Raw genomic sequence first — 27,095 nt, 5'->3', positions numbered from 1 at the left:
CGAGGCCAAAAGCTGCGTTCATACCGAACGCGTCAAACGCGTCGCGTCTGTTGGGAAGGCGGGGCTTCTGGCCGTATTTCCTGTGTTAGCTTAGCATCATGGCTAACCCTGTTGAGCGGGTGGCTGGGCATTATTTGCTTAATAAAGCCAGACAACGACGCCATCGGCGGACACTACGCCGTGCCTGGATCCACGATAATATCCACAGACGGTCAGAGTTTGGCGAGTTTCACTATTTGCTCCAGGAGCTGCGCCAGGATGAGTGTCGCTGTCACCGGTCCCCGCTCCCTGACCTACGTCACCATAGGCACGCTCTCTGATGGGTTTTTCGCAAAATCGTGACGCGTCAAAGTTCAGATTTCCATACGTCGGCGTCGGACACAAAATCGCAGCGCCAATGCGTCAACGCCCCGATGTGCCGCGAAAACGCGTCTGACGCGGCGCGTTGTAGCGTCGTGGCCGGAACGCGCGTTCCCATTTGTTTTCAATTGTATTTTGACGCAAAATCGTGGAAAGCATTTGGCGGTGTGAACGCAGCTTTAGAATCGAGGCCATGAAGGAGGAATTTGTGGCTACAACATCTTATTTGAAGGCTCGTGTCAGTGATATTTCATTAGTGTGATCTGGAGCTCCATACGCTTCAGATATGATCAGTAATTGCTCAAAACAGTTGTTTGAGGTTCCTGATCAGAAGCATGTAGTGAAAGAGAGGCAGAGTGTGGAACGTCTGTTCTCTGAACGGTGTCGGTGTTAATGTGGCTGTGATGGACAGCGTCACTTCAGAACAGCCATTATTGATCCTTCACCACATCATTCCAGTTAGTAACCCGACGAGGCAAACGGCGATTAATCAGGACTCGTTAGAGGCCGTGTGTCGTGTTCCTCCATCGAAACCAACAACAGTCCCACCAGCTGAAGAAACAACAACAGTCCCACCAGCAGTCAAAGGGCAGTCACAATTATTCTATTTGCCAATTGCAGTTATTTTTCATATTCGCGATTATTTTCCATTTTCGTCACTACTGTGAATTACATATTTTATCCACAAAGTTGCGTAAAAGTTTGAATCTGACGTCGTGGTGGTGCGCTAGCAGCAGCGTCACTCTCCCTGCTGTTTCCCTCCCGTCTCGGCTGGACGGTTAGCGGGGCTAGGCGAAGACCTTGGAGGGCGAGGAGGTCCTGGTGCCAGGGCACCGCCGTGGATGCATTTCGGTTTTGAGCCCAACGATAACTCAGAGCCCAGTGACGTGGAGGAAGCGAAGTGTAAACTTTGCCATCAAAAGTGCTAACACGCTAAAGCTAGTTATAATATAATGGTTGAATATAAAGAAAAACAAAAAAAAACAACAGGCAGTATATTCGTCAATCGCGATTATTTGGCTGACAATTAATTGTCTCCAAAAATTCCTGATCGTGACAGGCCTATTGAAGCGTTGCCATGGAAACGGCCGAGCGAGCAGCTGCAGAGCGCCGACTGCCACCTCCTTCCTGCCATCTGACCGGTGGCGAAACGCCGAGTGGTTTTAACTTTTCATGAGGCCGACGCTCCTTCACTAACCTTCAGAATTATTTCCAGGTGTCTGTGACCAGCGGCGGCGGCGCTCCCCGAAGGGAACGGCGCTGAACTTTAGTCAGTGTAATTTCAACCACGGAGGGCGGGTGGAGGAGGAGGGGACGGGTGGAGGGGGAGGAGGGTGGAGGATGTCTGCAGAGACCGGATACGCCTGCGATCCCGTCGCTCCTTCACATCCAGCTAACGCCATCAGCATCTCATTTGCAGGTGTGGATTTTGGCGGCGGCTCTGTGCGGTGATGAATGATTCCAGACGGTTTGCAGACGGAGAGCAGCTCTGCCGCGGCGCCGGCGGTGCGCCAGCCATGCTGCCGGGACGGTTATTTATATCAGCAGCTACAAAACAGCCATCTGAGGTCGCTTCACACTCCAATTAACTGTCAAGAAAAAGCCAATAAATCCGTCCCAGTAAACATTCCTGACTGATGAGGTTTGGCTGATGCGAAGGCTAGGCGGCGTTACGGGCTAATGCTAATGCTAATGCTGCTAGCATGCTGTCAGGAGGACTGAGGAGCTTCAGGATTAATCAACCTCCTCCTCCACTGTAGCAGAGCTGCTTTTGGTGACATGTGATTGTATTGCTAATGCTAATACCAGTGCTAATGCCGCTCAGTGACGAGGACAGAGACAAGCGGCTCTCTTCGGTTTTAGGCCGTTTCCACGACGGATCAAGTGAAAACATTTTTTTGCATTTTTGTCTCAGTAAAGTTTCACATTTACATGGCAAGGCAGGACCAGGACCAGGGCCAGGGCTAGGAAAAAGCCTAGGGCCAGGACTAAGACCAGGACCAGGGCCAGGAGCAGGATTAGGACCAGGAGCAGGACTAGGACCAGGGCTAGAACCAGGGCTAGGACCCAGGAGTAGGACCACAACACAGACCAGGAACAGGACCAGGACCACGATCATAGTATCCACTGTCTGTACAAAGGAGCTGCAAGTACCGTTGTCATGGAAACGGATCCCAAAAACGAGACAGAGGTTTAGTGTTTTCTCATGACAGAAGTGGACTCAGGATTAGGAGACACAGGGTGTCCTGTCAGACTGCCAGGTCTCTGGTTCTGTCCTGGGTTCAGATGGTCTGACGTCTCTGGTCCTGCCCCACCCCCCTCCCCCCCTGCTCCGCCCTGTGAGCTCCCTCAGCTTGAGGCTGCCGGCCCGGTGCCCCCCCCCCCCCGGTGTGTGATTGGATTCCCGGTGTCTCCACTGTGTCCTTGCGAGCGGCTCCTGGTCTGGTGATGTATGAGCTTCTTGGTGTTCTAGACGTCGGCGCTGCATTAGCAGCGTTCCGCCGACGAGAAAATGTTGCTGCTCTGCAGCTTCGGAACCGTCTGAGAGGAGATAAACACAGAAAACGACGTCAGAGCGTGTTCCATTCAACACAGAACCCGACGATTTCATGTTCTAAAACCAGCTTTGGACCAAACAAAGTGGGACAGGCTGGCTGGACAGACAGCGGTTAGAACCGGGCCAATCACAACACACTTAAACCCCGTGAAATACAGAAGCTTGATGTTTTTCCTGATTTGAGTGAATTTCTGGAGTGAAGCGACCAGATGGGAACGTTTACCTGATGTCGTGAACATCCATGCACGTGAGCGCCAATGCCTTTAGCATGTAGCATGTAGTATCGCTGGTGTGTGAGCCCTGAAACTCTTTAGCATGTAGCATGTAGCAACACTGCTGTGTGAGCCTGAAACTCTTTAGCATGTAGCATGTAGAATCACTGGTATGTGAGTCTGAAACTCTTTAGCATGTAGCATGTAGCAACACTGCTGTGTGAGTCTGAAACTCTTTAGCATGTAATATCGCTGGTGTGTGAGCCCTGAAACTCTTTAGCATGTAGCATGTAGCATCACTGGTGTGTGAGCCCTGAAACTCTTTAGCATGTAGCATGTAGCAACACTGCTGTGTGAGCCTGAAACTCTTTAGCATGTAGCATGTAGAATCACTGGTATGTGAGTCTGAAACTCTTTAGCATGTAGCATGTAGCAACACTGCTGTGTGAGTCTGAAACTCTTTAGCATGTAGTATCGCTGGTGTGTGAGCCCTGAAACTCTTTAACATGTAGCATGTAGCATCACTGGTGTGTGAGCCTGAAACTGTTTAACATGTAGCATGTAGCATCACTGATGTGTGAGCCCTGAAACACTTGAGCATGTAGCATGTAGCATCGCTGGTGTGTGAGCCTGAAACTCTTTAACATGTAGCATGTAGCATCACTACTGTGTGAGCTCTGAAAGTCTTTAGCCTGTAGCATGTAGCATCAGTGGTGTGTGAGCCTGAAACTCTTTAGCGTTTAGCATCACTGCTGTGTGAGCTCTGAAACTCTTGAGCATGTGGGCCTGACGTCGTTCTGACTCTGCTGCTCCTCATGTCTCTGCTGATCAAACTGCTGATTAAAAATGAAATAAGTAAGAAGTTAACTGTAAAATCGTTTCTTGTTTCACCCTCATTGATGAAACCTTCCCTTTAAACATCTGTCATCTCCATCAGTAGAGTCTTGGTCAAGTTTTTTTTTTTTCCTCCAAAACGAGAGGCAGGGGGAACAACTTCGGTGTGCGGGGCTAAACGTCACACTTCCTGGTTCCAGAGCCAACCAGATGAGAATTCCCAAGGTTGCCAAACAGGCAGCACAACCTTCCACATTTTATGACCATAGTGTCAGCCGTGCGCGGTGGACCACCGGCCGTGCGCGGTCACGTGATCTCAGTCATGTATGTGCGCGTAATGCGCCGCTAGCGTGAAGTGCATGAACCTTCTAAACTCGCTAAAGTTTCTCAAACCGGCAACCTGCGCAGCACTCTCTGAGGGGGGGAGGGGAGAATGTCAGGTGATGTAATGTTACTTTTTGCACCTTTAGCTTTCTGGTTGAGTGTCTGGTTAAGTTGTCAGTGTTACCAGCTATCGGAACTTACTTTACTGTCTGTGTTACTTTTGTCTTTCTCAGGACTCGTCCTCCTTGAAGTGGTGCCTGATCGACTCGTCATCCTGGGAGTGTCGATGCCTGATCGACTTGCCGCCCAGGGAGTGTCAGTGCCTGATCGTCTCGTCATCCTGGGAGTGTCAGTGCCTGATCAACTCGCTGCCCTGGGATTGTCAGTGCCTGGTCGACTCGCCGTCCTGGCAGTTGGATCGGACCGTGCTGGGCCGGCTGGCTCCGTCACAGAGCAGGTTAGTGACTGAGGCTCTGGAGAAGCCGGTTCCTCGGCGGTCCGCCTCCTCGCCGCCGGCCGGTTCTCGGCAGGTGAGCGTGTTGAGCTCCCGGCCCTCGGCTCCTTCAGATCAAACTCCGGTCCCTGCAGCTCAATTAGCAGCTGGCGGAGCGAGCGGCTGGCCCGGCCAGCCTGAGGCGGCACCGGAGGCTCGGAGCAGAGCCGCCGTGCGACGGGAGGCGGATCTGCACACAACACGCTGGTACAGCGTTCTAACATTCTGATTGAAAGGCAGGAGAGAAACCCTCTGATCTCTGATCTGTATTCTGGCTGAGGCTGCAGCAGACTGAAGCCTTTGATTCCAGACACAGTAAACAGACTTTATCCAATCAGTGATGCTGGACTGACTGCAGCAGCAAGAGGAGACGGAGAAGGTGCAAACTCCACACAGAGGAACCACTTCAGTGTGGTTTATAGAGCATCTTCCTCCTCTAACATCCAGATTATAGCCCAGGGGTGTTCAACCTGCGGCTCTGGAGCCACATGTGGCCCTTCAGTCCCTCTGCAGCGGCTCCATGAAGCCTTCACCACATGAAACCTGAATAAACATTGAACTTGTCTCTTTGTTCCAAAGGGATTCAAAAAAGGTTGAAGTGAAATTGGGAAAAACAGCAAAAACCACAAGAAATGGAGAAAAAATGATAGAACAGCTTAAAAAACTGAAATGTCTCCAATTTCTAAGATAAGAAAAGGAAACATGGCAGAAAGAAAAAAACAGAAAACTGTTTAAAGAGAAGTGAAGAAGTGAAACAGCTAAAATTTCAAAACTGTCAACCAAAAAGCTTGAAAAGAACAAAAACAGGCTCAATGTAATAAAATATTCTCCATTCTGAACTGGAGTTAAAACTTCAGGAATGCTTCATAAGATCTAGTTTCTGTTTGTGAAACTTCCTGAGCTGCAGTCGCCTCATTTAAAGGTTCAGTGTTCTTTATAGCTCCAGATCAGCTGGACTGGAGGAAAGTCACTGAAACGGCTCTTCTGGTCCTAAAGGGATCAGAACCCTGGGATAGAGCGTTTTCCTGGTTGGAGCTGTGCCAGTCATGAATACAGAAACCTGCAGGCGGTCCAGCAGGGCGGCGCCTGGAGGTTTGAAGCAGTGAAGCCGGAGCCGCCAGCTGTTTGGCTCCACGGTGTAACTCTGACGGTATAACTGCAATGTTGTAACTGTAATGGTGTAGCGGTGTGACTTTGTAACGGTGTGACTCTAACTAACGGTGTGACTCTAACAGTGTGACTGTTACGGCTGACTGTAACAGTGTAACTCTACCGGTGTCACTCTACCGGTGTAACTCTGTAACGGGGTGACGGTGATGAGAGGCTTCCGGCGGCGTTGGGTGGCGTTGGGCAGCGTTGGGCGGCAGGTGGGCGGCCTGGCCTGGCCTCGCTGAGCCTCGGCAGCGTTGTCAAGCGGAGCTGCAGTAATGGTCTCCGGTCCCAGAGCAGATTAGCGGCGCTGAGTGAAGAGCTTAGCCTCTCGGGTGGAGATTACAGGAACGGCGGTAGAACAAGCGGAGAGAACAGCGATCTGTGTGCAAACAGTGGCGGGTGAGGAGAGTCCAGCGCGGTGACGGAGCTGCGGTGTGGCTAAAACTCCGATCGCTTCAAACTGATGAAATCACATCGTGACGCTCCAGACCTGTGAAGCTAGCATGCTAACCGCTAACCCCAGGAGGACTGGTCTGTACTCCTGGGATTAAGCATCCAAACTGCTGATTGAACAGGAACTAAAAAAAACAACCAGCAGAAATGAAGAAGGCAAACTGGACTCTGTTAGACTCACTGCTGCCCCCCGGTGGTCTGAAGTGACATTAGTTCTGTTTCGCCTCCAGCTGCTGTTTTCTGTTTATTGACCAAAAAACTACCATGAAACCCGAACGCGCTGCGATTCACGTCAGGCCAGTCGGAGCTGTTTCAGCTGCTGAGACCAACGCGGGACTGAAGTCCAGAGAAACACGTCCCTCCACCTCTCCCTCCATCCCCCCACCTATCATCACTCCAGTTACCGTCCTTCCATTTACCCATCCTTCCATTCCTCCACCTATCCATCCTATCCCTCCAACATCCTTCCATCATTCCTCCATCTGCCCATTCATCCATCCCTCCATCCCCCCACCTATCATCATCCCTCCATCTACTCATCCCTACATCTCTCCCTCCATCCATCCTTCCATCTATTGTCCCTCCATCCGCCCATCTATTCATCCTTCCTTCGTCTATCCCTCCATCTATCATCCCTCCATCCCTATGTCTACTCATTCCTCCACCTCTCTCTCCATCCATCAGTCTCTCCGCCCGTCTGTCTATTGATCACACTCCATCCCTCCATCTATCATCCTTCCATCATCCATCCAACCATCCCTCCATTGATCATCCCTCCATCTATCCATCCCTCTAACATCCATTTATCATCCCTCCATCCACCCACCTATCCATCCATCCCTCCATCTCTTCATCTATCATCACTTTGGTTACCATCCTTCCATTTACCCATCCCCCATCCCTCCACCCCTTCATCCCTCCACCCTCCACTCCCCCATCCCTCCACCCACTCCATCCCCTCCACCCCTTCATCCCTCCACCCTCCACCCCCTCATCCCTCCACCCTCCACCCTCCATGAGGAGTGACTCCTGGCCCCGGCTCTTCACGGTGACATATGTCGGCCTCCTCCACCCAGCAGGAAGTGACCTGGCACGGCCTGCCCTGTGCCGCTGTCGTCACGGTGACCGGCAGCGTACGGACCGCTCCCTGGTCGTTTGCCACGTGTGTGGAGCAGCAGACTGCTCGCCGTATGGCCGCGGTGGAGAGAGACTGAAATAATCCGCAGCATGGAGGCCGGTTTTGCTCCGATCCGGATCCGGAGCCTCGGAGCCGCTCCGGAGTCCGAGTCGCCTCGGCTCCGGCAGGGAAACGCCACCTTGAGCGTTTTCATCCGGCGGCACGGTGGATTAGCGCTTCGCCCCGTCGATTCCCCCAGGTTCGATGTCAAGAGCATTTCGGTTAATCTGCCTGTAATCTGGTTATGTTTGTCCGGGCGTGGAGGGACGGCGAGCTGGCGGACGGGACGGAAAATGGAGGACGGCGTGCTGGTCTGGGAGGACGGACACGGCGACAGGACGGCTGGAGCGAGGAGGAGGAAGGGGAGGAAGGGGAAGAGGAGGAGGGGGAAGGTGTGTTCGGCTGATACACACTTCCTGTTTGTGACGATGTGTTTATATTTATGAAGATTGACCGTCTGGGATTAAATATATAATCTAACATGAGCTTAGTGATGACTCATGGATAAAAACCTCCACTGCTGAAGTATCAGCAGGCCACACACACACACACACACACACACACACACACACACACACACACACAGACTTGCTCCCTGTACAGACGCTGGACCACGTTACCGAGGTAATGAGTGTGTACGGAGTGTGCTCGTGTGCTCGGAGTGTGTTCAGAGCGTGTACGGAGTGTTTTCGGAGAGTGTGTTCAGATTGTGTGTGGACGCCTCTCTCCGTTCTGCCTCAGCGGGTCTGAAGCCTCTGACGCTCCGGTGGAGACGAGGCGTCCAGGACGTCCTCTTCGGGGGACGATAGAACTCAACAGAACCAGTCTGGTTTGTCTCTGTTGTGTTTTCCTGACTGGAAGCTCTCAGCTCCGCCGCTCATCCAACAAATGCTCGTCTCTGGCGAATGTGGCTCAATATGGATCCAGAATAAATTCCCAGTCGATGCGATCCGAGCCGGCAGAACGTTGCGAGCAGCGAACAGGAGAGACTCAACGTGAAGAACCGCAACGCTGCGAGCTTCCCGTCGCCACGGCGACGCCCCCTCCGCTGACACGAGACGTGACGGCGAGCACGTGCGCTCCGACGCCTCCAATCGTCTGCCGGACAGGAACGGTCCGCGGCCTCGCCCGGCGCCGCCGCCGCTCTGGGAGCCGTCAAACCGCCGCTCCGTGTGATTCCATGAAAAATGAATGAGCTCCGTCGCCTTGTTGGCTTCGCCTGACAGCTGCCCATAAATCACCGGGTACCAGCAGACCCTCCGAGGAGGGGGGTGGAGGGGTGGAGGGGGGTGGTGGACTGGGGGGGCACAGGCACCCAGAGGCTCACGTGGAAATGGTTACACTGAATCCAACACATCCCAGTCGATCGCTCGTCCGCCCACTCCGTCGCTCCGTCTCTCTCATCTTGATAGACTTCATCTGAAGGCGTTTAGAGGGAAGCATCTGGACCAGACCTGGTCCGCTGGTCCTGGTCCGTACTGCAACCAGTTCACCTGAGAGCTCCGCAGTACAACCCGCTCAGCTACATCAGCTACGTCAGCTCCGTCAGCTACGACAGCAGCAGGTCGTCAACAGAGGGAGGAAGAGATTCTTTGACATTAATGAGGACGGCGAAAGACAGACGGTAATGTTCTGATGAAAGATGAAGAGGAGAGAGAGAGCTAGTGCAACACCAGCAACTTAACTAGCAGATAAACTAGTGACTTAACCAGCAACTCAACCAGCAACCCAACCAGCAGCTTAACCCGTGACTGAACCAGCTAAATGCTACATGCTAAATGCCACATGCTAAATGCTACATGCTAAACACAATTAAAGTCTGGCTGACTGACTCATTATCGGCTGGTCCCTCAGCCTGCAGCCTGCACTGTGCTGTGTGCTGTGGACTGTCAGGCTGGTGGAGGTGACGTAGCGTCCAGAGACTGGCTCTGGGTCTGGGTCGGGGTCCGGGCCTGGGCCTGAGTCTGGGTCTGGTTCTGGGTCTGAATGTGGTGCCTGCAGTGTGAACCTGGTCTAAATTAGGCTTCATCTCATCCGTCGGTTCTCCAGTCGGTTCTCAGTCGTCAGGAAGGTTTGTACTCGCACTCCAGGGGGGGGGAGTCGCTGAATCCTGAGTGTTCTCCATCAGGTCCTCCGGTGTGGAAACACAGACTCAGTGATCCGCTCTGACGGATGGATCCCAGAGGAGCAGCTGCTGCTTCACGCGCCGCTCCATATGACCTCCAGCCTCCGACCGCCGGCCGACACCGAGGCCTGACCCGACGGAGGCTGAGGTCAGCCGGCAGGACGCCAAGACACACCAACAGAAGACACCGGCTTTTTTTAGATTATAGGGCATCTTCCTCCTCTGATATCCGGATCATAGAGCAGAATTTGATATAGGACTGTAAACATGAGTCATCTTCATCTTCTCATCTCATCAAATGAAGTTGCTCTGCTCTTCCTCCCGGTGTTGACGGTGGAACCTGGTGTTCCAGTGTGCAGTGTGTGTTCTCTCAGGTGTGTGTTCTCTCAGGTGTGCGGTGCAGCCGTCCCTCTGCTGGAGCTCTGAAATGCCATCAGCAGAATAAGCCATTTTGACGGGATTACCGCGGATCTCCGCCGCTGAGCTTTTTGTGCCGCTTCCTTTGTTTGGTGGATCATGGCGGCTGAAGCCCCGGAGCCCCGGCTGAGCCCGGGAGCCCCGGCGGAATTGCTTGTTAGAATTGAGAACATGACTTGAACTGGTTTCACCTCACTGTGGGGTAAAAGCGACGTCTAATGAGTTAAAAGGCGAAGAGATCAGTCTGGATGGGTGTTTCAATCTCACGATGCCTTACTTCCTCTCAGCCCCTTCACACCCAAAACTCTTCACCTGAAAACAAAACTTTTGTTGCGTTTTCTGTCTGTTTACACAAGAATGATGCCGAGAGCCTCAGATTCTGGAAACTCATGTTTCCACCCTGGTCCCAGTCCAGATTCTCCTGGTCCTGGTCCCAGTCCAGATTCTCCTGGACTCGATAGTTTTGAAGTAGACAGTCACCATCACACCAGTCCAGCATGGTGTTCTGTCCATATGAATGTCTGTGTTCTCCCATTGTTCATGTGTACACTGTATTGTTCTCTGCAGCATCTGCTGTTTCCATGGAAACAGACGTCATTGTCAAAATGTTGCTGTGTCAATGCGAAACATGAAAACGCTGCGGTGTCTCTTGACCCTCGTTGACCTGCAGGTCTGTTTCTTCCACTGGGATCAACATGAGTTCACACCAAGTGGGTACCATTCGTGACGTCACCTGTTTGTTACTATTATCATCAAATGAGGCTCCCTCGGAGGCTGACATGTTGGAAATTTGGAGCCAGAGACGAAAAAAAGACAGCGAGGGGGCGGGGCCTGAGAGCGACAAGGGCTGACAGAGCCCAGGACTGTGGTGTTCTGCTGTGAACTGCTTCCATGGTGTTTCATATCATTTAGTTGTCATTAATAACGTTTACAGTGTTTATACATTTGCCGGGAACATCCGCCGCCCCACCGTGCTGGCAGCTAGCAGTATCTTGGCTCTCTTCGGGGATTCACAGGCTGGAGGGTTCATGGACGGAAGCGCCGCCGGGCCGCCGCTCAGCGGCGCTTTCTCGACTGCCGTTCGTGGTGTTTTGTCCCGGCTAGCAGGGCTAGCTAACCGGCCATCCGTGGTGTTTCCCCCCGGCCGCCGCCAGCGCTCCCCCCCCCCCTCCCGGCCACCAGGCACGGCCAGCAGCGGAGTTCCCCTCCATCTGGGTTTCTCTCCCACACCTCCAGCCAGTGGATTTCCGAACCGAGCCGTGACGCTGCGGCTCGCTGCTGTGGTTAGCGAGCGAAGCCCAGACCGAGCCTGAGGCTGCATTAAGAGCTGGACAAAGCAGCCTGGCTCCAAAACGAAGCAGCACCGACAAGAGCCAGGAAAACAAAACCCGGTGCTGTTTAAAGTTTTCTAAACTTCATGTTCAAAACGCAACACCTCAGAAAAAAACTATTTGTTTTGGTGAACACAACACATCATATTTACTGTTAATACTATATATAAATGCAGAAATTACAGAAAAAAAACTGGATAACAAAATCCTTTGAGGATCTTTTTGAGCAGTTAATCCATGAACTAGTCATGGTTACAATGAATCAGCAACTAACTAAAACTAGTCAACACACTGAGTCACTGTGGAAAATAACAATTAGAGGAGAACATAATCTTCATGTCAGACTCCTTAATGTAAACCTCCTGCAAGCCACTGAAAGGATCTGTGAATCATTCAAGAGCCCACATTTCAGTCAAGTAGCCACGCCCCCTCATGATGAAAACTTTAAAGCTGTATATAAAATTCAATAACATATTTTCAGATGGACCACCTGATCTGTATTCCGGACGATAAAATGCAATGGAAACCACTCTGAACTGTAGAAACTCAGCCGATCCAGTTTTATTGAGGTTTCATTTTGAATTGGGGTCTATGAAGTCTCAGCCTTTTTGGAGCCCCCCCCTGGTGGACACTGTGATATTGCAAATTTTTCACATTTCCTGGTAGGCCTCATGTTCTCAGCCACATGCTCTTTCCACTTTATTCACAGTCTATGGTTAGACTGTCGACCCCCGGGCCGTGCCGAATGGGGGATCGAACCGTGAACCCCAAGCCACCCGAGGACCCGTTGGGACCGCCGGGACTCACCTTGTACGGCAGGACGGCGGCGGAGCCCCCACTGATCCCCACGATGGGCACGGCCGTCTGCGTGGAGATGAAGTCCAGGATCTGCGCCACGGCCTCAGAACCGACGTTGTCCTCGAACACCACGCCATGGACGCGGTTGGTGGACAGCGTGTCGCAGATGCGGGTGAGCAGCGCCCGCGGGTTGGTGTTGTTGACCAGCACGGTGATGGGGTTGACCTCCAGCGGCAGGTCCATGAAGTTCTCCCGGCTCAGGCGCCCCTTGATCTCCGTCTGGTAGGCGGAGCCGCTGAAGACCACCGCCACGTTCACCGAGGGGGAGGGGATCCCGAACGGCCGGCTTGAGCAGCGGGGGGCGCCGCAGGACAGCAGCAGCAGCAGCAGCGGCCACCAGGGGGAGTCCCTCCAGCAGCGCAGACGAACGCCCATCTCACTCAGCTACTGCCTGCAGGGGGAGGCAGAGAGTCAATCAGTCAGTCAGTCAAAACGACAAGATATAAAAGCTGCATTAGCGCCTCCTGCTGGCCTGAGAGAGAAACAGCGATTCTGGCTATATTCTTAAGAAGATAAAAACAGACTGTTTTTATATTTTTAACAAGTGGAATAAAATTCAGCTCAGAGTCGAAAATTAGGCCCAGGTTTTTAACAGATTGTTGTGGTTTGAAATCTGGTAGTTTTGGTAAAATGTTCTCTCTCTGACCTCCGGGACCCAAAACTGAAACCTCAGTCTTGTCCTGGTTGAGCTGCAGGAGATTCACCGACATCCATGACTTGATGTCTGAGATTCAGTTAAAGAGGGTTTCTATTGGCCCTGAGTCATCAGGAGACACGGCCATGAACAGCTGAGCATCATCAGAGTAACTGTGGAAACTGATGAACAGCTGAGTATCGTCAGTGTAACTATGGAAAGTGATGACGTGTCTCCTGATGACGTCCCCTAGAGGAAGCATGTAGGGGTTAAAAAGAATGGGACCTAAAACTGAGCCTTGGGGAACCCCACACTTGATTTCATGGTTTCCTGAGGAACATGTATCCATACTTACATAAAAACATGGATCTGTGAGGTAAGAACTGAACCAGTTCAGAGGAGGGGAGGGGGGTTAGAGGGTCAGGAGGTGCTCAGAGGGGGATGTCAGCATACAGCGTTGACCTGTCAGATGTGAAGTCCAGCCCTGGCGGTTCTCTGATATGTTGTGATAATTCGGGGTAATCCCGCCCGGCCGGCTCGCCAAGCGGCCGGCTCGCCAAGCGGCAGCCTTTTGTTCAGAGTTCTGATCGGTGACCTTTGAGCTTCATCTGGGCTCAAGCGCCGCTCCGCCTGCCGTAACTAAGAGAGCGTTAGAGGCCATTAGCGCGGGCCGAGAGGTATTTTTAGAGCGCGGGGCGTGCGGCGCCAGGCCGCGGCCGGCTGTTGCGGCTTCGGGAGGCAGCTGCCACCCTGCTGCTGCTGGATTCAGCTCTCCAACCCAACAGATGGCATCCAGTGTTTAATGCAACAAATGGAGAACAAGAGGATTTCTCCTCTCTCTCTCGTGACAGCACTTGTGAAGCTGTTACTTGTTTTTTTCGGTAGCCCGGAGCGTTCTGTCTTAATCTGCTGGTGGTCTGGACGGTTAGTTAAAATCCAAAGTGTTGTCGTTGTGATTCATAATCTGCCCCGGGGCAGTTTCTCTACACCACAGTCTGACATTTTAATTATTCAAAAAGCCAGAAGAATGCGGGTTTGCTCGGGGAACTGAAACCCTGCAGTTGGCTCTTTGTGCGGCGCTGCATCACTAACGGCCTGGCCTGCGCCCAGACGCTCTCGCCGTCTTAATTACTTCCAAACAAGTCTTAATTGTTTTGCCTGGCGCCCTCTGGAAGGTGACGGAGGAGAAAGGTGGTGTTGGTTTAACATGAGAGCCAGACGGCGGTGTGTGTCAGAGCTGTCAGACGGACTGAGGCTCGTTGTCAAAGAGTCGGAGTCCCCGAGCGCCGCTCCGTCACACGGAGCTCAGGCACCATGTGACGGAGTCCCGGCGGGGGGAATATATTGTAATCCCTCGGTAATCCCTGCCGGGCGTCACGGCCCGCCCGCCGCTTGATTGTAGTGTATCAACTTATCAAGAGATTTGGCTGCTGCACCGAGCACCAGGGTGCCGCTCAGTGCCGCGGTGCTCGCACATGGACACACACACACACACACACACACACACACACACACACACACACAAACCACTGGCGTTACGCTGAGTTTTGCATGAGTACTGAAAAGTACACAGTACCTCATGGCCTCATGGTACCAGGTGAAGCCGAAGACCTTAACCCAAGAACAAGAGCCATCCGTCTGCTCAAATCCAGGTCCAACCCTAACCCAGTGCCAACCCTAACCCAGGTCTAACTCTAACCTAAACCCACGTCTAACCTTAAACCAGGTCCAACCCTAAACCAGGTCTAACCTTAACCCAGGTCTAACTCTAACCTCAAGCTAGATCCAGCCCTAACCCTGGACTAACTCTAACCCAGGTCTAACCCTAGTCCAACCATAACCCATGTCTAACCCTGATCTTTTCCCAGGTCTAACCTTAACACAGGTCTAACTCTAACCTTAAGCCAGATCCAGCCCTAACCCTGGACTAACTCTAACCCAGGTCTAACCCTAGTCCAACCATAACCCATGTCTAACCCTGATCTTTTCCCAGGTCTAACCTTAACACAGGTCTAACTCTAACCTTAAGCCAGATCCAGCCCTAACCCAGGTCTAGTCCTGACTGAGGACAGGTTTCCAGTCCATCACAGTTAAATATAAAGTTAAACCTTTTCCCTGAGCTTTCACTGCCAGATAACGTTCTCTTGAAGAAGCTTCAGTGAAACAGTCTTTAAGTCTGTTCTGTTTGATTGAGGAAAGGCTGAAGGAAGGGCGGAATGAGCCCTGAAACAGGGGAAATCCCATCATGTTTGTCTGTTGAACAGAAATCCAAACTCAGGAAGTCTGGAGTGTTCTCCGTCAGGCTGAACACATCTCTGGGCAGCGATGCAGAGCTCAGCCGAGGCGCCTCTCGAATATTTATTCAGCTTCCCCAGCCCCGTCACGTGCCTGAAATCCAAATAAAAGATGGAGCACATGACAGAGGCGTGTGATTCTCAGGTAGGAGCTGCCTCATAAATCACTTCTGCAGATTGATTATTCCCCCCTGGGCGACGCGAGGCGCTGCAGCGGGGAACGCTTCGGGTTAATGTCTCCGCCGTACGTGGCCACAATGCTTAGAGGCTCCGACCTTCACTGTGTTTAATCAGCAGATATATGAAGGTCGAGCAGCGAGGCGGCGGAAGCACAGCGTTAAAGCAAACAGTGACTCATCGATACGCCGCGCACAGTGCCCCCTCACTGCTCAACACGGAACTACACTCCGAGACATCGCTTAACTCTCAGGACCCCGGAGGACGCCGTTCAGAGGAAGTCAGGAAAACATCACCTGTAATCATCCAACATCATCCAACAGCCAGCATCAGCCAGCATCAGCCAGCATCATCCAACATCATCCAGCATCATCCAACATTATTCAGCATCATCCAACATCAGCCAAAATCATCCAACATCATCCAACATCATCCAACATCATCCAACATCAGCCAAAATCAGCCAACATCATCCAACATCATCCAACATCAGCCCGTATCAGCCAGGCTCATCCAACATCAGCCAAAATCGGAAAATATCAGACAGCATCATCCAGCATCATTCAACAACAGCCAGCATCAGCCAACATCATCCAACATTAGCCACCATCAGCCAAAATCATCCAACATCATCCAACATCATCCAGCATCATCCAACATCAGCCAACATCAGAAAATATCAGCCAGCATCATCCAACATCAACTAACATCAGGCAAAATAAACCACAATCAACCAAAACCGGCTAAAATCAGCAAAAATGAACCAAAACCAGAAATCATCAGCCGAAATAAACCACACTAAATATAAATCGGCTAAAATCAGTGAGAGTCAAGCAATATCAACCAGCATCAACCAGCATTAGCCAGCATCAACCAGCCTCAACCAACATTAGCCAGCATCAACCAGCATCAACCAGCATTAGTCAGCATCAGCCAGCCTCATCCAGCCTCAACCAACATTAGCCAGCATCGACCAACATTAGCCAGCATCAACCAGCCTCAACCAACATCAACCAGCATAGACCAGCATCAGCCAGCCTCAGCCAGCCTCAACCAGTCTCAACCTGCATCAACCAAAACAGGCTAAAATCAGTAAAATCAACCAATATCAACCAGGGGATTAAAAACAAAACATCAGCTGATTAGGACGGCACTAATAAGATGGCAGTGAAGTAATCTTCAAGCTTTTAACTCATTTGTCATTTATCATTTCAAACTGGTTCATTTCAAATAAAATATAAATATCAGAAGTCATTCTGCTGAGTAGAACTGAGAACAAGCATAATTTCTCCAGCTCCAGACCGGACCGCCTCCCCTCACAGCTCTCTGAAGTACCAGAAACTCTCTTTAGTAACAGACTGAATGCCTTCAGAGAAAAACTCAGAATGCGTTTGAGTGTCGGCCTGGATTCAGATCAAACCATCTTTACGCATTACTGGCACGAAAACAAACACGCTCTGCGAATATTGATTACACTAAAAACAAAACAAAAAAAGCTTTTTAACACTCTAAATCACAATATCTTAATTAAAAAGTGAAACACATCCCAAGAGGATCGTCTCAGACTGGATGAGAACCTTTTTTCAAACTGGGAGATTTTTATTCTGCAGGTTTTCTGGCGTCACCCAGGGTTCTGTGTTGGGCCCTAAACTGTTTATTTTGTCTAAAAATCAACTTTTCAAGGTGTCATAGCTTAAAGATGGTTTTGTTTGCTGATGATACGAACACTTTCTGTTCAGGAGAGAATTTGGTAACACTTCCTTTTACAGTACGGTAATTACCATGTATTAACGTGGTAATTGCAAGGTAAGTACCATGTAATAAGAAGAAGTTACTGTAAAATTATCATGTAATTACAGGGTAACTCTGTTGCTAATTACCTATTACTTTTAGAGTAATTACCAAGCCAATTCCAGGCAAATACCAAGTAACTACCTGGTAGTAAATATTAATTACTGGGTAATTATAATGTATATAGCAACTATGTCAGTAATTGCCAAGTACTTACTAAGTAATTGCTAAGTAATTACCATGTAATCATTGGGAAATGTAGACTTTTTACTAGGTATTACTTGGTACTGCTAGGTGTGTACGCTATGTATTTCCCTATTAGTCAAGTGTTTTTTTACTACTTACCTGGTAACTTCCCAGTAACTACAACATTTACCTGGTAATTACGGTTGAACTGTAGACTACTGCAAAAGGAAGTGAGGCCTGTTTCCACACTATTACCTGGTAACTACTTATTCGTTACCCAGGAACTGCAAAAATACCTACCTTGAAATTACATAGTTATTAAAGTGGATTTGTACTGTAAAAGGAAGTGAGGTCTGTTTCCATGTTATTACATGGTAATTGCTTATTTGTTACCTAGTAAATAGAAAAATATTTACCTGGAAATTACATAGTTATTAAAGTGGATTTGTACTGTAAAAGGAAGTGAGGTCTGTTCCCATGTTATTACATGGTAATTACTCATTTATTACCCAGTAAATAGAAAAATATTTACCTGGAAATTACATAGTTATTAAAGTGGATTTGTACTGTAAAAGGAAGTGAGGTCTGTTTCCATGTTATTACCTGGTAATTACTCAGTATTTAGCCTGTTACTCGGAAACTTTCACATACCCCACAAACTTGCACCAAAAATGCAGCAAACCCCATCAGTGTCTGTGATACAGTCTCTGAACAGCACACTGTATCTGTCAGGAGATCAGAGTGTCCATCAAAAACCACCATCACCAGCCATCACATTACATGAAGATGAACGCATTATTATTACACTTCCTCACTCCAAACACCTCACTGTGACAGACATGCAAAAACAAGAGAGCTGCCAAAGATAAACATTTTAATCAAATGGAGTTCAACTTCTTATAAAACAATTTACAAAACAGTGCACATTTTTAGCAGTCAGGCACCATTTTTTTTTTAAGAAACAGAACAGATTTCTTTTGCAAAAAACAAAATACAAAAAACATTGATAAACAATCACTATAAATCAACATTAATAAGCAAACTGCTCCAGTCTTGTGAATTCACATCATCATGTGTTTTCTGCAGACCCGTCTGGTCTACAGGAACCCTTGATCTCCATCATCTCGAATACCAAGGGCCGTCGTCGCCAGGTGTTGTCACGTTGTCCACGTCCAGACTTGTACCTCCCTCGGCGTGATGGAAACGAGGACAGCACAACTGTTCCTTCTTAATGCTCAGGGTTTATTCACTTTAACACCCAAACCCCAAACGTGAGAGCTGAAAACATACAAATATACATATTAATAAGCAGAAACTTGCACAATAAACAAATATACACATTGCACAAAACAAAAATATCTTTAAACCTTCAAATATACACATGAAACCGACATTACAACCGAAATATCCACCCAAGCCTGGACATGAGACCACAGCCACCCAGCACCAGCTACAGAGCCACCAGACTACCACCACTATAATGATCAATAAAACACCAAGAAAAACGAAAATATACACACCTCACTGGCTGCTTCACATTATAAAGGAGGTAAGCCGTTTGTTTTTGCTCTTTTCACGGAGTTTTTTGTTCTTATTTTCTCTCTCTGCGTTTATCTGTGCATCACTTAACGTGGTCCTACCCGGAACGTTCTGCCGTAAACACGCTTTCTCCCATTAGAGTAGGAACCGAAATTTAATTAAATATAAATATCACCATATCACCAAGTGTCTGCAGACGTTCTGCCATAAATAAGCTTTCTCTCAGTCGAGGTAGAACCGAAATTTAATTAAATATAAATATCACCGAGTGGCGGAACTAACCCTCTGCAAACGTTCCGGGTAGGACCACATTAAGTGGTGCACACAAACGTGGAGAAAGAAAAAAACGCTCCAAAAAGTATGTAAAATGAGCAAAAACAAATGGATTACAATGTGATGCAGTCAGTGAGGTGTGTATATTTCCTTTTTCTTGGTGTTTTATTGATCATTATAGTGGTGGTAGTGTGGAGCTCTGCAGCTGGTGCTGGGTGGCTGTGGTCTCATGTCCAGGCTTGGGTGGATATTTCGGTTGTAATGTCGGTTTCATGTGTATATTTGAAGGTTTAAAGATATTTGTGTTTTGTGCAATGTGTATATTTGTTTATTGTGTAAGTTTCTGCTTATTAATATGTATATTTGTATGTTTTCAGCTCTCACGTTTGGGGTTTGGGTGTTAAAGTGAATAAACCCTGAGCATTAAGAAGGAACAGTTGTGCTGTCCTCGTTTCCATCACGCCGAGGGAGGTACAAGTCTGGACGTGGACAACGTGACAACACCTGGCGACGACGGCCCTTGGTATTCGAGATGATGGAGATCAAGGGTTCCTGTAGACCAGACGGGTCTGCAGAAAACACATGATGATGTGAATTCACAAGACTGGAGCAGTTTGCTTATTAATGTTGATTTATAGTGATTGTTTATCAATGTTTTTTGTATTTTGTTTTTTGCAAAAGAAATCTGTTCTGTTTCTTAAAAAAAAAAATGGTGCCTGACTGCTAAAAATGTGCACTGTTTTGTAAATTGTTTTATAAGAAGTTGAACTCCATTTGATTAAAATGTTTATCTTTGGCAGCTCTCTTGTTTTTGCATGTCTGTCACAGTGAGGTGTTTGGAGTGAGGAAGTGTAATAATAATGCGTTCATCTTCATGTAATGTGATGGCTGGTGATGGTGGTTTTTGATGGAAACTCTGATCTCCTGACAGATACAGTGTGCTGTTCAGAGACTGTATCACAGACACTGATGGGGTTTGCTGCATTTTTGGTGCAAGTTTGTGGGGTATGTGAAAGTTTCCGAGTAACAGGCTAAATACTGAGTAATTACCAGGTAATAACATGGAAACAGACCTCACTTCCTTTTACAGTACAAATCCACTTTAATAACTATGTAATTTCCAGGTAAATATTTTTCTATTTACTGGGTAATAAATGAGTAATTACCATGTAATAACATGGGAACAGACCTCACTTCCTTTTACAGTACAAATCCACTTTAATAACTATGTAATTTCCAGGTAAATATTTTTCTATTTACTAGGTAACAAATAAGCAATTACCATGTAATAACATGGAAACAGACCTCACTTCCTTTTACAGTACAAATCCACTTTAATAACTATGTAATTTCGAGGTAGGTATTTTTGCAGTTCCTGGGTAACGAATAAGTAGTTACCAGGTAATAGTGTGGAAACAGGCCTCACTTCCTTTTGCAGGAAGTTCAACCGTAATTACCAGGTAAATGTTGTAGTTACTGGGAAGTTACCAGGTAAGTAGTAAAAAACACTTGACTAATAGGGAAATACATAGCGTACACACCTAGCAGTACCAAGTAATACCTAGTAAAAAGTCTACATTTCCCAATGATTACATGGTAATTACTTAGCAATTACTTAGTAAGTACTTGGCAATTACTGACATAGTTGCTATATACATTATAATTGCCCAGTAATTAATACTTAATACCAGGTAGTTACTTGGTATTTGCCTGGAATTGGCTTGGTAATTACTCTAAAAGTACTAGGTAATTAGCAACAGAGTTACCCTGTAATTACATGGTAATTTTACAGTAACTTCTCCTTATTACATGGTACTTACCTTGCAATTACCACGTTAATACATGGTAATTACCGTACTGTAAAAGGAAGCGTTACCGAGAATTTCAAGGAAATGCTGGAGAGAATGGCTGAAGAAATGAACCAATCAGAACTTTGGTTTGACAGAAATAATGCATCATTAAACGTAGTAAAGTAAAACGAGAATCATGTCATTTGGCTTTTGTAGAGCCAACTCTTAAGAAGCATTTCAGTTTTAAACAAAGCAAAATGTGTAGTTGACAGGAAATCTCTGCATGTTCTGTAATGTTCCGTCGTCTGGGGGAATCACTGCAGGCAATCGATAATCCTCCAGGAAGAGTTCTCCACAGCGCCTCCATCAGGATCGCACTCACTCTGCATACAGTCAGGATCAGTCAGATTCACAGATTTAGACAGGTTCCAAACTGATCAAGTTATTTACGAAGCCAAAAAAGAAGTTTATGAATCCAGGAGGAGGAAATCAGCTGAGAGGGAATAAAACTCCAAAATGAACAAGAACCGTAAAACAGAGGAAGATTCTTTGTTTCGTTCTGTAGGTGAAACTCTGAACAGTTTGGCAAGGAGATCAGTGTCCAAAACATACAAAGATAATGTTGCTGAGAAGAGCTGTGACATCTGAGAACCCTGACAGGAAATGAGCTTCCTCCCACGACTTTATAAATACATTATTACCTGTTGTTTTATGTTAAATGTTCAAAATAAACTTTCAAAATTTAAAATCTAAACAGCAATAATAATAAAGTTAAATGACAGCTTCTGAGTGAGAAATGATGTTTCAGTGATTCTGAGTTCAGGTCAGAGAGGGAAGGACTTTATCACTGTTACACACTTCAAAAATCATATTAGCCCCTCCCACTCAGTCAGGTGGAGTTTGGCCCCTCCCACTCAGGGCTGATCTGATTGCAGCAGGAGCAGGAAGTGTGTGAGGGACATATAAATAGAATTGGAATTGGACAATTGAGTCCCATTAGAACCAGAGACGGATGAAGGTTCTCGGTAAAATCACGTCTGTCTCCAGGCTTGCTGCTGAGCTGGAGAAACAGATGCAATCACCTGAGGTCTGTCTCTGAATCATCTTAAAGTCCCACACTGCAGCTCCTTGTGGTTTTCCAGCGTTTGGATCTAAGATCCAGTATAAGGGTGCTCTGACTTCCAGGCGGAACGTCTCCCTGTTTTTGAAGCTCTCCGAGCGTCTCCTGCAGGAATCCGTTGAACCTCCGCCGGGACGTTTGGATGTTTGGAGCTGCAGATTACAGCCGTAGATTTACCGGGTCCTGACCCTGAAGCAGAATCTGTAAACCGCACCGGTATGTCAAGGAAAGAGGCTTTTCATCTGTCCCGGGATTAAATCCTCCCAAAAACAGTCCAGCGTCCTCCAGCAGCTGGACGTGCTGAGGATAGGCCCCGGTCTGAGGACAGGCCCCGGTCTGAGTACAGTCCCTGGTCTGAGGGCAATCCCTGGTCTGAGTCCTAGGTTCCAGTAAATCCGATTCGGTTCTGATGTTCTGCTACCAATGACCAGGGTCTGGTCTGCGTTGTGACAGTGTGGACGTCCTCTATACCCAGACCTCCATGAGGGACCAGGTCAGACCAGAATGATCCAGTCACATGGATCCAGGTTCCACATCATCATCACAACATCATGGATCTGCTCCAGAGGAAGACCCCGGTTCCCAGTCCTCAAACACGTTTTCAGGGTGGACTGTTCTCCAGGTTCTCAGTGATCTCCAGGGCTCACAGGGTAATCCTCCAGAACGCAGAGGTATCGAAGAAGCCATTCTTCACTCTCGTCCAGCGTTCTGGATAAAATTATGCTAACCTGGTGCTAACGTGATGCTAACGTGATGTTAACTTGACAGCGGAGGAGAACGTTTCCACGGTGCTAATGCTGATGTTTCCAACATGCTGAGATTAATGAGCCGCCCAAGTGTTAGTTCAGCGGAAGCTAACTGTTAGCTGGAAGCCAACCGTTAGCAGGGAGCTAACTGTTAGCAGGGAGCTAACCGTTAGCAGGGAGCTAACCGTTAGCTGTGAAACTTGATCAGCCGCGTCGATCGTTTCCTCTTCATCAGTGACTGAATAAACACCTGGTTTATTTTGGGTTTAGTGGACTATTTTTGGCCTGAGAGAGAAGCTGTGTGTGTGTGTGTGTGTGTGTGTGTGTGTGTGTGTGTGTGTGTGTGTGTGTGTGTGTGGGCTGCTTGTCCCTGTTATGTTACTGTGTGAAAATGACTAATGGACACACACACACACACACACACACTCACACAGTTCACAGTTTTATTTTTGGCTGATGCCTTGCTTGAAGGTCAAGGGGAAGAAACAGCTGCTTCAGTCCAAAACTGCTCAAATCAGTGAATCAAAGAATCTGATGAGGAACAGTGAGGATCATGTTCTCCATCATCCGGGTTCCAGGCTCCTCTGCCTCCAGTAGAACTTCCTGTTCCGGTGTAGAGAAGGATGCCACTCTGGTTGTCATGGCGACTCTGTGATCTTGTGGAGGTCTTCTCCCCTCTGGTTCTGGATCGGAGGAGTCTGGATCAGTCATTGATCCTGGATCAGTGAATCTTATTTCTGAAAGACACTCTCTCTCTCTCTCTCTCTTCATCTCTCTCTCTCCCTCTGTCTCTCTCCCCATCAATCTGCTACACTGAGATCTGTTGATGAGGTGAATTGAATTTCCCCAGAATGACGATATGAGGAAATGATAATGAACTGCTGCTGTTGTCCTGTTGTTTGTTGTTGCTCTGCTGTTGTTTTCTTGTTGTTGTTTGTTGTTTTTCTGCTGTTGTTTTCTTGTTTTCCTGCTGTAGTGTTATAATATTTGTTGTTTATGTTATTTGTGTTTGTTCCACGCAGCAGATGTTGATGTATTGCGTTAGAGGCAGGGTCGTGTGTCACTTCCTGATTCTGGCGGCACGGTGCTGCAGTGGGTTGCAGTGTGGCTCACAGGCAGAGGAACCCATGTTTAGTAAGTAGTGTTTGTTTACGTTGACTGACTGGCCTCACTCCGATGGGGGGGTCCGTGTTCCACGCCTCACCCTGACCTCTCTGGTGCCACCCTCAGGTGGGGAGATGCATTTGTCCGCGTGTGAAGTGGTTAGCACGTTTCCTCTCACAGCACAAAGCCATCCGTTTGATTCCACAGCCCGGCCGTTCTGTCTGGGCTCTGGTTCGAGTCCCGGGGCCTTCATGTGGATCCAGTAGAAACTGGTTTTGAGCGGTTTGTTCCGCAACACCGATGCACCGGTCCCGGGTTCTGCTGGAGACGGTCCTGCCTGCACCTCCTGCTCCACCCTGCCTCCACCCTGCCTCCACCTGCAGCTCATCTGAGGCGACTCCAGGCCTTGAAAAGCCAAAACAACCAGCTGGGATGACATGAAGCCACAACAGGAAGAACTCCATCAGGTATGAGAGGTCTCTGTCCTGCAGAGAACCCAGAACCCAGAATCCAGAAGCAGGAACCCAGAACTGAGGCAGGAGCCGCAGAGCGTCTGTCCTGCAACGTTTAGCAGCAGCAGAGAAACACAACAAACACACAAACACTGCAACTTTCTAAAAGTCACAAGCAGCAGCGTAACAACAAAACTACAACAGGGCTGGAAACAACACAACACAACACAACACAACAGTACAAAAGCTGCTTCAGATTTAAAAACTTTAATTTTCACAGAAACCAGGAAAAAAAATGAATCAACTGTAACGGCTGCAACATGAACACATGAACACAACATCAACACATGAGACACAACATGAACACATGAACACGACATGAACACATGAGGCACAATATGAACACATGAGACACAACATGAACACAAACGAAGGCGCTGCAGCAGAAAGCCACGCTGTCGGCTCAGAATGTCTAGCCTTAAGAAAAGACTTAACGCAGAATAAATACGACCTGCTGCAGTCCTGAAGACACACACACACACACACACACACACACACACACACAGTGTAAAGCTGAAAGACAACACAAAAACACAAAGCCACCACCTCACACAAGTTACAACACAACTGCACAACCTGCCACAAAAACTGCAGCTTGATTGAGAACTTTAGAACCTCAGCAGAGCGCAGGAGTCACAGCAGGACGGGTGATAGAAAGGTTTCGGATAAACAGGAAGTGTGAAGACAGGGGTGTAAAGTGATCACACAAACATAAAAACCACAACAAACTGTCCACAAATCACACACATGATGCAAAAGTGGCTCCAGAGCAAAACAGTCACCTGGAGCAAGTTATTGAAACACAGCTTGATGCTCAGGTTAGTGAAAAGAGACGAGCTGCAACACAGCGGCAGGAGGCACACGCTGTGTGTGTGTGTGTGTGTGTGTGTGTGTGTGTGTGTGTGTGTGTGTGTGTGTGTGTGTGTGTGTGTGTGTGTGTGTGTGTGTGTGTTCTTGTATTTCTATCCTTGTCGGGGCCAAATGTCCCCACAAGGATAGCAAAACGTGGAACGACGTGCCTTGTGGGGACCTTTTTCCGGTCCTAAGTAGGAGAAACAGTGTTTTCTTGACCATGTTGTTGTTACTGAAAAAAGTAAAAGTGCAAAAACATTTCTTTAGGGTTAGGCTTTGTTGTGGTGTGGGTTAGGGTTAGGGTAAGGGTCAGGGTTAGGGGCTAGACATGAATGGGAGTCAATGGACGGTCCCCACAAGGATAGAAATACAAGACTGTGTGTGTGTGTGTGTGTGTGTGTGTGTGTGTGTGTGTGTGTGTGTGTGTGTGTGTGTGTGTGTGTGTGTGTGTGTCCTTGTCCTTATTGAACAGTTGTCAGAACAACAATGTTAACTGCTTCTCAAACCGTTCCGCTGCCGGTTCGCAGGCGGTCCTTGACCCCGCGGGGCCTGCATGTGAGATGGTGGAACGTAGCACCGGCGGAACCTCCCTGTTTCTTTGATGACGCTCCAGTATTTAACAACAGAGCCAAAACCCGAGACGCCAGAGAGACGAGCCGAACGTCGGACCAGGAAAGTGAGAGAATCCAGGTTCCACCGAGGTTTTCCTTTCAGCATTGGAACTTTTTCTTTGAAGTTGATTCCCGGATCGTCGCGTCCGACCAACTGAAGCTCTTCAAGCTCCGCTGTGGAACCTGCTGCTGTTCCTGACACGTCTACCGGGGGCAGCGCAGAAGACGAAGGCAACGGAGGAGCGAGAACTGAACAGTTTGAGAGGCAGCGGGAAAACTAGAACCTGCCTCTGACCCTCTGGACTCACCTGATCCACCAGGACCAGCAGAGTTGAACCTGGACCCAACACGTGGTTCCTGTGTTCAGACTCCTAAACGCAGCACACAGCGCTCTGGTCGTTCCTGATCCGGAGGAACGTCGGAGAACCTGAACGTGGAACAGAACCTGCCGTCCGTCTGTCAGGACTCAGAGCTCTGATGAACCGGACGCTGAGTGGAACCCAGACCGTCCCTCTGATCCTAGACCCTCTCTGATCCCAGTCCCCCTCTGATCCCAGACCCTCTCTGATCCCAGTTCCCCCTCTGATCCCAGACCCTCTCTGATTCCAGACCCTCTCTGATCCCAGACTGTCTTTGATCCCGGAAACTCTCTGATCCCAGACCACACTGGACAGCTCCCTCTGCTGGTGTTAAACTATAGTTAAAAAAGATGGGCGGGGCTAATGTGGCGTCCCCCACAGCGTTCTCACTGGCTGTATATAAAGGTGGGCGGGGCTAATGTGGCGTCGTCTCCATACTGAACTCTGTAAACCAGATGTAGTGTGATTGGTCCAGCCTGTCACATGACCGCATCGCATGGCCAGAGGAGAAGCTGTGATTGGCTGATTGATGTTGAACTTTAACTCCTAAAATCAAATCAATGTGAAAATCAGGGTCTGGTCCAGAAGAACCTGCAGACACAGACCAGAACCTGTTCTGGAACCAGGTTTTATATGTTTATTTACACTGAAATTCACCATTTTTGAATGGACTCTGATGGCTTCTAATGGCTTCTAATTGGACTCAGCCTCTTTTCAAAACCAGTATCATCGCCCCCTGTTGGGGGAGCGATGATACTGGTTTACTGAACAGAAGCAACACCTAGAACTGAGTCTGGACCAGGAGCAGATTGAG

At 48.6% G+C, this 27,095-nt stretch overlaps 1 protein-coding gene across 1 annotated transcript in view; it reads right to left on the bottom strand.

The window, feature by feature from the left end:
• grin2ca (glutamate receptor, ionotropic, N-methyl D-aspartate 2Ca) overlaps window positions 1-26,217 on the bottom strand; it is a 54,269-nt gene extending 28,052 nt beyond the window's left edge. Inside the window, exons 1-2 of the mRNA XM_030089945.1 lie at window positions 26,207-26,217; window positions 12,243-12,680 (exon numbers count right to left, since the gene is read on the bottom strand). Of these exons, the coding sequence (XP_029945805.1) occupies window positions 12,243-12,668 (426 nt within the window). The 5' untranslated portion in view covers window positions 12,669-12,680; window positions 26,207-26,217. The remainder of the gene's footprint in view (window positions 1-12,242; window positions 12,681-26,206) is intronic.
• Between the last annotated feature and the right edge of the window lie 878 nt (window positions 26,218-27,095).

Source organism: Salarias fasciatus, chromosome 4 (genome assembly GCF_902148845.1).
Source record: "Salarias fasciatus chromosome 4, fSalaFa1.1, whole genome shotgun sequence".
In the NCBI taxonomy this organism is placed as follows: domain Eukaryota; kingdom Metazoa; phylum Chordata; class Actinopteri; order Blenniiformes; family Blenniidae; genus Salarias; species Salarias fasciatus.
Note: the sequence above shows the minus strand (reverse complement) of the source record. Positions and strands in the feature narration are given on the sequence as shown.